The following is an 11,895-nucleotide window of genomic DNA, read 5'->3' on the forward strand; positions in this document are numbered from 1 at the left end:
GTTAAGAGGAAATATACATGAAGGAGGATAATCAAACTTATATCCAAACTTATGGAGTTTTGGACCCAAAACCCCAATTAAATACCTCCAAATGGGCCCAACCACCATGCCAATGGACTAAGGCCTCAAAATCAGTGTCCATGAGGAAAAACGGGGCCAACGAAACTAGCCAGGGTTTTGCTGAACCCTGGGTTCGGCTGAACCCTGACAGAGGCCGTTGGCCCAGGCCCAAGTTTAGCTCGGTGGCAAACCTCTCCCCAATGACGGTTATGGCTGTTTTCACTTGTGGAAACCGTCATCAGCTGGACACTTGGCAAGAGGAGAATGAAGATGCTCTTTGGATGCTATGGATGATCTCCACACTCCCAAGACACCTCTACCTGTAAATAGAGCTCATCTCCCTCACTTCACACACACAACTTTGAGCTGAATTACAAGAAGCTCTATCGTATCTTTTGTACATTAGAAAATAGATAGAGAATGAGGGGAAGCTCTGAGGAGTGCCCGGAAGTTTGGCGCTCTCTCCGACTTCTACCTCAACTGTAGCTTGGAATTTTGGAAGAGTACCAGAGCTGTCGTGTACACTGGGTTCAGAGAAACTTCTACTAAGTAAGCATTCAGGATCATTTGTTATGTTATTTAATTACTTAGTCTAAGTAAGATAGATTTCCATCTTTACGGGTTCATTGTCTAGTATTCGTACTAAGTGCTATAGTACTAGGACTCTAGATAAATAAGGAAGTTCATGCGCAAGTATTAGAGTAGTAATTAATAACTTAGGCGTGGTGTCTAGGTTAGATATTAACTTTGTTTGTTGTATATCCCACGGATTTATCAGAGGTAGACGGCAGGTGGTGACAGTCCTAAATCCCGTCCCAGTAATCCTCCACGTTCAGATACATCATAGAGCTATCACCGAAACCACGCTAGCAGACCAACAGGGGTCGATGCCCAAGCAACAAATAGGAAATTACTTCTTCAATCGTCTTAGCCTGAGGTAGATTACACACGTTCCCTAAGTTTGCTATCCTTTTGCGGTCACCAAAGATAAAGTGCTACAACGGTATTTCGTACATTTGCAGATTTATCTATAGTCGTAAGGAATACCAACATGCGGGGAGGGCTTGTGCCGCGATGAGGCGTCGGCGGTGGCACATGAAGTGATTGGTGTGGAAAACCAGGCAGAGGTGGCCATGCCAGTGGCAGTGTACCTCTACCTCGACGTTCTGTGTAGCCGGCGGCGATTAGGTTCATCGGAATATTATTGTGTAATAAGTGCAGAATATAGGATTCCTGTAGATTGAACACGAAGTGCCGTCTACTGATGTTCATGTAACCATTCCTGTATTTGTCGTGCGATTATTGTGGATACAAAGTTTATTATACCAATTGCTTGATTATACTGAAGTAACTGCTCGACGTCCAACAAAATACTCGTAGATTGGAACCTCACATTCAGTGATAATAGTTGCGATCAGTTTCAAGTAAAATTTACAAAGCCGTGCCAGTTGCAAAAGGTTTTTACCAGGTTCTTGTTTTCCGGACTCCAGATTGAGTTAATTACATAGTACAAGTTTTGAGTCTTGAACTGACATGTAATTCTTGAACTGACAGGTAATTCAGGCAGCACGAGATTTCTTCAATGATTTGAAAGCCTCCCTGCACAATAAGATTAAGTCAATCACTGTGGTAAACAGGCATCAAAAAGAAGAGACATGGTACATCCAAAGATGAGATGATTATCTACAGGTTTTAAAAGATTTTATCTGATTAAATTCATCAGGAAAAGTCAGCACATGTATCATATGTATCTACAGGCTTATTTCCAAAGATTTCACATGGACAGAGATAAATAGGTTACCGTAGACCATTTTCAATCTCCATATTCGCTGGGTCCAATTTAAGACCATCAAGAAATGCATCGCAAGCCTTATCAGTCCTGAAAACAAAATAATTGTTGCATATAAAAAACGATTTTGCCTGACAAAAAATATCAGCTTGGAAGTAAAATAAATATTACATCTCACCTTTAAGAACATGTGAGCAGCCCCTTCCCTGTAGCAGGCCTTTGGCCAATCGGGACACAACATCCTGCAGAGGTGAGCATCTGTCAAAGCTTTCATTCCTTCACCCATCTTAAGCCAAGCAAATGCTCCTATTCGAGTACAAGTTCCATCTTCAGGTTCAAGATTCGTCGCCTAACAGAAGGGGAAAAAAAGCATATCAACAGTTACCACAATTGTCAATTGGTACTTGAATCCAATCCAACAGAGTGATATGCCCGTTGAAGTGGTTTTATAATAGATGTACAGTCTGGTGTGACATCAGTACAACTGAAGTTCTCCAGCAAATCGACATTGGAGCATAGAAAATATATATCATATTAGATTATCTTCAATAGCGAAACACAAAGACAAGTTACAAAAAACCCTATTTGATATTATATAACAAAGATTGCCAGGAATGCCAATTGCCAAATAGAGAAAAAATGGTAGCAACATTGCATTAGCTCATTATCACAATGAGGATGGCTTCTTTAACAGACCTCTCAGGAAACTAGCATTATAATTTACTCCCTCCATCCTACATTATAGTAACTTATTATGGCATTCAGAAGTTGTCCATAAATATAGTGACTTTTCCACCTACTTTCTCATCTCAAGTTCTTAACCAATTACAACCATCTCGCATTTGATTTCTCCACCTATCCTCATCTAAACCAATCAAAACCATTTCTCATATCAACCTTAATTTTTGCTAAAACTCACAGAAATGATTATATTTTGGGATAGAGGGAGTATAACATAAATGTAAAAAGTTCAAGAAAATTGAAAATTAAAGCATTAAAGGAATCAATTAAAAACATGAATTACACTACTATTTGAATTCTTGCTAGAGACTGAAAACTGTGCACGTCATCAAATCATGAGTTCACACACTACACGAGAGTTTGGTAATAGAATAGGGTGAAACACATACCATAGTGTAGAGTTTTGTGGCAGTAAGATAGTCCTCTCTCTTTTATGCCCTACTTCCTTCTAACTTCAGATCAGCTGGTCTTATTTTGTACATGGGGTCATCCTGAAATTATAAAAAGAAGCAGATGATACTAGTTGAGGACAAGCATGTGAAGGCTAATCAGTATGTTGATTTTTAGGTCATCTTACATTCCAAGATCCAATCTTTGTATATTGTGAACAACAAACATAGTTGTTCAACAAGTATATAGGTTTAGTGGTAGAAAGGTTCCACTAGCGTCCATTGTCCACTAGATTCATATTTTTGAACATACATTCATATTGTCTTAATTTGTAGTTATTAATGCTATCATTTTTGGAATGACTTGTTGATGATGGTGAGCTCTACATCCATCCCCTTCACTTTACAAGATATTTGAATAGATATATGCAAAAACAAGGAATCTTTTGTGAAGGATTGCATCATCTGAATATCGCTATTTAAATTTGCTTTCATAGACAAGAAGAGATTTTTTTTAAAAAAAAAAGAAGGAAGGGGTAGGGGAGGGGGAGGGAATTTTAAGGAACAACGTATGGGCTGGGTCACATGAATACATGATAGTGAGACAATGGAATGGAAAACAAAAATCTCAAATCCACCTCAATGGAGTGCACATCCCAAATCTTCACCAATTATATTGATCTGACAAGTTCACTTTGGTTGCACAGTCATACTTGAAAAAGGCAAAAAGAGTGAATAAAAGGCAACACTTAAGTAGCTAGTAATTGAAACTTCAAGCAGCATACCGAGAGACAAAGCATATGGATAATTGGTTTTATTTTTCTATAATTCTGTCACCCCTATCAGCAGAGATTTATGGAGATTTTGTATCAACCTTGAGTCAGGGTGATGTATCTTAAGAACTTGTATACAAAAAAAATGCTCTAGTGCAAATTACCCAGTCTTAATACTACCAGGCAGTAACTTATAGTGAATCTGCCACCCACCCACCTCCACATTGCTTCCTTAGGCAAAAGTACATACCAAACTTTCCATAATCCATATGCTATTTTTTAATTATTTGGCCTTATAATCACAATATAATATGAAAATGTCCAAGATGGCCAGATGTATTATAGTATATACATGTAGCATACGAGTAAAGTTTACAGTCCCTCTAAAAATAGTAATAAATTGTTAAATCAGCAAGTGTAAACACCATCCGTCCTTGAAAAAAATAGACGGGCATGTTTGCTGCAAAATCACATTATACTAAACAGTACTAGGATATGTAGGATCTCATTTTATTATCCACAGCAAATGCAAGGTATTTAGGTAGCAATATTAAACATTACAATGAAGACCTAATTCATACCTGCACATTTTTGTTTACATAAGTAATTATCCCATCAACACTCCAATCATACACAGATGGAATACGAGAAGTTACTGGAAGTAGGATCTCCACATCTTTCCGTCTGTTCTGAAATCCAATAATCCAATAAGTCCATGTACGACTTGAAAAGAAAATATCTTTTTTCTGAAAAGCTATAAGATTTATATCATAGAACAATAAAACATTACAGCACATGGAATACATACAAAAAAAAAGACTCCCAAGAATAAGCAAACAAATTGCAATCAAATTGACATTATAATCTACACCATGCCACCAAGTTTCAACCATATCATAATAGACAACATGCCACCTGTGAGGCTGATGATGGAACTTTTGATATATTAGTGCAGCATTATTTTATAGTTTAGCTTAGAGATTGCCTACATGAGATCAACTGTTTGGTAAAAACGATCATGTGAAGTTCCTCTGAGAACTATCAATTATATGTAAAAAAAGATGTTGCATGCATAAATTCAGCTTGACAATATAAACCATCTAATAAATGTGTATTACAATCTGAAACCAATCTAATTATAATTGCTCAGTTGTGTACCTAGAAATTATATGCATGTGCACATCCATGGAACAAGTAGGATAGTTTGAATTCAGACATAAAATTAACAAATTATTCTTAAATCACAACAGAAAAACTCGATTAGCGAGTTTCTTTAAGATGGAAAAAAGAATGTGACGAACAACGTATTGTATTAAAAAAACTCACCAGATAACTGTCAATGGGACATTGGACATATATAGTAGTATGAGATCACAAAATAGAGCATCATATAAAAGTATGAATATCAACAATATAATTTCCATGAGTGAAAGCAACCATCCAATAGAGTAAAGAAAATGCAGTGCAGAAAGGAAAAGAGAGTTACTTCATCAGGCACATTAGGATCAGCACCAGCCTCGAGTAAGCACTTATAGAAATCAGTTAAGCCTTCAGTTGCAGCAGCAATTAAGGGGGTAAAAGTACCAACACCCTTAATATCAGCACCAGCCTAACAAAAAAATATTGCAGATACCTTCCCTAAATAAGCATGTCATAATTTATACAATATAAAAATTAAATATCCACCAAAGTATTGCCTCCTAAAGAGGAGTTCAATAATGTGATTTTTCAGTTTGCATGTAAAAAACACAGTATATCACCTTAATCAGAAGCTTCACACATTTCAATGAGCGAACCATAAGCGCTGCGATGAGGGGTGTATAAAATGTGGAAAATACCTTATTACACTACAAGATAATTAAGAAAAATCAGTATGCAGACATGACATATGTTAGCAGATGTTTTGTAGACAAAGAAAGAGGTATAAACAGAATATCAAATAAAACCATGTTGCCAAAATCATAAATAAATTTACAAATATCTATATATCCTATATAGTTGGCACCAAAAACTTGACATGCATTGAGCCACATCATCTAGAAAATAATAGCCTTTGAATCCTCTCATGTTTTGATCTCAACCATCCATTTGTCATGCATTTACAATATATGTAATGCAAAAGCACATAAACCATATGCACACTGTTGGTGAGCTAACATTAATCAGCACAGTAAGGATTTACTTTTTTTTACTGAACATAAAGATTAGAGTAAAATACACTGGTGATCCTTGAAAACCGCATCTAGGTACGAGGGTGTTATCTAGGTCCATAAACTTGAAAACCGCATCTTTAGACCCATAAACTTGCTGAATGTACCAATGCCGGTCCAAAATATGACGTGTGCCACAGGCATGCTAACATTGCACCTTCACCAATGCCACACCGACTAACAAGTAGGACCTACCCACAAAATTTCTACACCAAGGCTCTTGGTCCAGTTTTTTTTGGGTCAGACTGCTGGTCCGACCTGGATTTTGTAACTGTGGTGGCAAGTCAAGAAATGTTTCACACTCAGGTAACCCCACCAAAGTTGCTCTTCCTCTGTCTCCATTATTAGGGTGAAATCCATCATCCTGTCTTCCAACATCTCGATTCCTTTATGTAAACAATCACTATTAAGCAAGTTTTCATTCAACAGATGGAGGACAGGGGCGCTGTAAAAATTAACAAAGACCTCAATGCTATCTACCAGTTTAGTACCTCATCTAATCTCAATGACCTTGACATTGCACTATGAACAGTTTTTCTTTCGATTTATCCGTATTTACAATTAAATCATTTTAATTTTAATAATTATTTTGTTTGGGTTTGAATATACTCATTTCATCCAAACGACCCGCTCTTTTTCATGGTTGTTCTTTTCAGGGTAAAAAGTGGCTCATTTATGATATTTGACAGCAATAAACATTTTCTGCCAGATCAAATAATGAATCTTTCAAATGTAAGCAGCAAGGAAGGGAAGAAAATCATATAAGAAAGCTTTACATCTGCATGGTGGTCCAATAAAATCTTCATACAGCCATCATGACTTTTCACGGCTGCAATATGCAGTGGCGTCCCACAGTCAGAAGATGAATCAACATCAGCTCCTTTCACTAGTAAGACCTTTAATATCTCGCAATTTCCTGAATTAGAAATATTGTGTATACAATAGGTCACTATTATGCATTATTGTAAATGTGTAGCAGTGCAGAATATACAGCAAGCTATTTGTCACTCCAACAGTTTTACTGGTGAAATATAGTTAATTTTATTACCTATACTAGAGACCATACCTTTTCATCTAATGTCCAGTTTACATCTTGTTCTAATTGATGTCCTTTATACCAGGAGAATAACAAATGGGCTCGTGCTCACATATTTTGACAACTAATGATGAGAGCCAAGTACCCAACAGTTATAATACTGATAGAAGCAGCTATGTCCCCATATTTGTAATAGTCACTCATCAACTATCTCCTCAATGCAGTAATAGTATTAGTTAAGTTGTAAAGTATATTATTGTTTACAGGCTCCAGCAAACTAATAGTAGTTACTCTCCAATGACATGCATATATTCCCTGCCAAACTAGTAAAATGTAGTATGTCACAATAAAATTTGTGTCAAAGATTTAGAGTTGACAACAATGAAAGTCAGTTAGCAGGCAACTTGTAGCTGCCACCTCATCCATGTAATAGTTGCTCCTTGATTACACATATATAGCTGCCATTTGAGAGAAAAAAAAGAACTCCACTATGCCGTCTCTAACATACGTAGTACATATCATTATGCTCATCGTATAGAACACAATTGTGTAAAAGAAATGCTAACAAGGTACTTGTGAAGGATATGCGATCATTTTAAAAAAAACAGAGGATATCAACTTCAATGGACCTACATTCTCTAGTCTATCCCAATTCTTGTATTCCGTTTTCTTTGGCTTGCTATAACAAATTAGCGACAAGGGGAAAAGGGATTAGGAAAGGAAATGATGACATCACATGCTAAAAGAAGAAGATGGAGAAATACAAAAGGGCCACAAAAGATTAGAAGTTAGAACTAGAGTGCTAAAACACTAGTGGCAGTGACATTAGTTGCATAATAATTAGCATAACCATTGATAACAATATTACATGCTTTGGAGTTAAGGGGGGTATATCGTACTTTTGCGATAGTTGAGGGGGGCTAAAATTGGACTTAGGCTGCATTCGTTCCCCTGGGTTGGGAACCCAACCCTCCAGCACGGAAAACGGAGCGGTCCATTAGCGTGTGATTAATTAAGTATTTGCTTTTTTTTTCAAAAATTGATCAATATGATTTTTTTAAGCAACTTTCGTATAGAAACTTTTTACAAAAAAACGCACCATTTAGCAGTTTGAAAAGCGTGCGCGCGGAAAACGAGGGAAAGGGGTTGGGAACCCTGACTATAGAACACAGACTTTCGCAACTTTCATTATTTGCAGGTCTCCAAACTAGAAACAAATAATATATAAAAAAAAAAGTGGTGTGCAACTATGCATGCATAAAATAAGGGACCATATGCATTGAAAGGGACCTTGTTCAACTGCTAAATGGAGAGGAGCACGCCCTTGTTCATTGGGCTTATCAGGATTTGCACCATGATCAAGAAGATAACTCACAGTATACACAATCCCACCCAGAACTGCATAAATCAGTGGCGTAGCACCTATTGGAATCATTGAAAAAAAAACAAATCAGGGTTTCTTGTAACAAACAAAAGAGATCAATCCACACTGATCACTTATCAACAAACAAAAGATAGGAGGTTTGTTGATAACGTGATAAATCAAGTGCATTCTGTTGATATCAGTTTGATAAGTACCAAAGGAACAAAATTAAAATAATAAGGCGCTGTTTGGTATTGGGGTTGACTTATGATAATCATGTTTGGTAGCTTTTAGATATTTTGGTGTTCAGCAAACTTATTTTCTTTTAAACAGTGTTACAAACAATTATATTATTGCATCCTGAAAATCCGGAACAATTGAGAAAGAAACATGACAATTAAATAACTATATCATCTAACCATAATTAATCTATAAAAAAAAGGCATAACAAACATAAGTTTTTCCACGGCAACTTAAAAAAATAAGCACAATGATGCAACAACTAAGCCTAAATAAAAAGAACTAGCACAAAGAACAACCAGATATGGCCTACAATATATCCAGATTACGCAATACAGTAGAAGATGTTTAAAAGATTATTCACCAGAATCAAGAAATTACTTGCTCAATTTAAGCAAAAACCATTTCAGAAATTGTTTGCTCAAATTAATTACCTTACCCAGTTCCGTTATGACTATAACAGTACAAGTAACTCTCTCGGATGAATTAAACACATCAAAGTAACGTACATCCAACCCAGCCTCCCCCCCCCAAAAAAAAAAAAAAAAACCAAAACTCACCCACCGTGCGGGTGCGGCTCCAGTGTTGCAAAGTTACCGCATCCCACAATACCACAAATGCCATAGATCTCAAATTTCTCAACCTCTAAAAAAAAATCTGGGAAGTCGCTTTTGCTAAAACGAAGAGATTACCTGACTCGTTGGCGGCGTTGATGTCCACCTGGAGTTCCTCGACCAGGTACACGCACATCGCGGTCCTCCCGTTGCGGGCGGCTTGGTGCAGAGCCCCAGCGCCGCGGTCCTTCACGGCCTCCACCGCCTCCTTGAGGCGTCCTTCCCCGCCGTCCAGCCTACTAGCAATCCCTGTCGAATCAATCCCAACCCCCCAAATTTCCCCAACCCAAAATCAGCTCCCAATCGCGAGCAACCAAAACACGGGAAGTAGAAGGCAGTGGAGGATCGGGGCCCGTGGAGCGCGCCGATCAATCCGAGCCGCACGCACTCTTGAAGAGGCGGAGGTCACCGTCGGCGGCCGCATGGAGGAGCAGCCGCTGCGTCGCGCCTGGGCCTGCAGGGAGGAGGAGGAGGAACAATTAGCACGCGGTTAGGTGAAGCTTTGGGGGCTAGGGTTTAGGGGTGCTCACTGCACGCGTGAGGCGGCGCCATGGCAGTGGGGGTTTTGGGAGGCGGGAAGGCAAAACCGGGGATCACGCTAGTGGAATTGTAGAAATGGAGAGGAAGAGACGAGGAACCCGTGGCAGACAGAAACAGATCCACTTTGTGCAGTCTGCGCCCACATTTTAGTGGCACAACTGCAGACTGCACATAAAGTTAGAGGATCTGTGGCTCACATGTTAGTGACATAACTGCAAACTGTATAAAGTCAGGGGTTCTGTCTCCTCTAGGGAGTGTACAACTTTAGAGGAGTCTCCTCCTCACGCAGACGAGTGTACAGGACGATAAAATGGGGATTATTTTCGCTAAAACGTTATCTGGTTAAAGGGTTTTCTTTGTTAAAATGTCACTTTTACGGTTTTGACAAAATTACACTTAGGCTTCGCTCGATTCTTCAAACTGGAGAAAAAATTGTACTACACGCGAAACATTTAATTAATTGTTATAAGTTTTAAAAATTGGATTTATTTGCTTTTTAAAAACAACTACTACATAGATTTTTTTAAAAAAGAATACATCATTTAACAGTTTGACAAATGTGATAATAATTCTTTTAAAAGAAGGCATTATTTAATAGTTTAAAAAACGTGCTAATGAAAAACGAGAAAACTGAAGTTTGGAGTTGAAGAATACAACCGGGCCTTAGCCTCCTCTTCTTCCATCGATTCGTAAGAGTGTCTCCAACAGCCTCTTCAAATCGGACTCTCCAAAAACCTATATTGCCAGCTCTGCAATTGATTTGTCAAGCCAAACACATTCCTTGCTCCAACAGCCTCTCCATCTAAACTCTCCATTAGGGCAATAGCAGTGCGCCACGCGATTTTTCTGATTCGTTTGCCGGCTAGATGAAGAACCCCATTAGCCACATACTCCACAGTGCAAGTTACCTACCTACGAACTACAGAGGGTCCCACTAGTTTCTTTTTCACTTTATTTCCGGTCTCTCTCCTCTCCTCTCCTCCTTTTCCCATCTCTCTCCTCTCCTCATTTTCTTCGTCGACACTGGAGAGCGCGAGCGGCAGGGCGGCGTCGGCGGCGGGGTGGCGACGGCGGCAAGATCCACCCTCCCCCCTCTCCTCCCCCAAAGCGGCGGCGACGGCAGCGACGGCGGCGGGGCGACGAGATCCACTCCCCTCTCCTCTCCCGAAGCGGCGGCGATGGCAGCAAGATCCACTCCTCTCCCGAAGCGGCGGCGAGGGCGCCGAGGCGGCCACCCTCTCCTCCTCCGAAGGAGGTGGCGACTGGAGGGAGGGTCGACGAGCTCCCCAGCAGCGGCATGGAGTGGGGGCTGCCGTCGCGTTGAGCTCCTCAGCGGCGGTCGATGCTGCCTCCTCCGGCAAGATCCCTTCCCATTCCCCTCTTCCTCGTTGTCTCTCCTCCGGTCCTCTCTCTCCCTTCCCTGTGGCGTGTGCATGACAAAATGTGGGCCCAAATCTGTAATTTTTTATGAGGAACTCATGGCAAGATTTGGCTCCCCGTTCCTCGGGAGGCTTCGCAAAAATCCAACGTGGAGGAGAATCTCTGACCTGGCCTACCTAGGCTGAATGCCCCGTCACTACATCATAAATGGCCTTACGAGCCTATGACACTGGGACCCACACATCAGCCTCTAAATACACCTTTCTTTCTCCTCTTTCTCTCCTCTTCCTCTTCTCTCGACACTCTACAACGCAGAGGCTGGCGACGGCGGCGGTGGCTCTCTACGACGACCTCAGCAACGGCGACCTCGATGATGACACGTGGAGCGGAGGCGGAGGGGGCCGAGGTCACAAGCGCGGAGCTAGATGACGGCGACGGCGGACGCAGCCGGGGCGGAGGCGGCGGCGGCGGACGCGGCCGGGGTCGGAGGCGGGGCAACGACAACACCTCGCCGCTGCACTCCCTTCATGCCCTCGACGCCGGCGGCCGGCGAGTAGGAGGCCATGGCAACGCTCGCCGTCGTGCCGCCCCACCGCCGCATCCTTCGCTAGCAACCTTTTCAGGAGTCAGTACGCGGGTAGTGCAAGGTGAGAGAAAGGCTATCCGCGTGGGATCCACGAATAGCAAATCTGTTTGGGCTAGTCAAGTTTGGCTATTGAGGGGAGGAATTTAGCCAGTCATTTGACTTAGCCATTCTAGT

The 11,895-nt window shown here is 40.6% G+C and overlaps 1 protein-coding gene across 1 annotated transcript; it reads right to left on the reverse strand.

Moving 5' to 3' along the window:
• Positions 1-1,421: 1,421 nt before the first annotated feature.
• Positions 1,422-9,803, reverse strand: LOC4329393 (uncharacterized). The gene is made up of 12 exons (XM_015771262.2): positions 9,746-9,803; positions 9,604-9,669; positions 9,294-9,464; positions 8,289-8,420; positions 6,739-6,878; positions 5,513-5,599; positions 5,239-5,361; positions 4,334-4,441; positions 2,980-3,081; positions 2,028-2,198; positions 1,862-1,939; positions 1,422-1,659 (listed from the first exon to the last, which is right to left on the reverse strand). Exons 1-9 carry the CDS (start codon positions 9,765-9,767, stop codon positions 3,022-3,024), a joined length of 909 nt encoding a protein of 302 aa, XP_015626748.1. The 5' UTR covers positions 9,768-9,803; the 3' UTR covers positions 1,422-1,659; positions 1,862-1,939; positions 2,028-2,198; positions 2,980-3,021.
• Between the last annotated feature and the right edge of the window lie 2,092 nt (positions 9,804-11,895).

The sequence above is a fragment of the Oryza sativa genome, chromosome 2 (assembly GCF_034140825.1).
Source record: "Oryza sativa Japonica Group chromosome 2, ASM3414082v1".
NCBI lineage: Eukaryota > Viridiplantae > Streptophyta > Magnoliopsida > Poales > Poaceae > Oryza > Oryza sativa.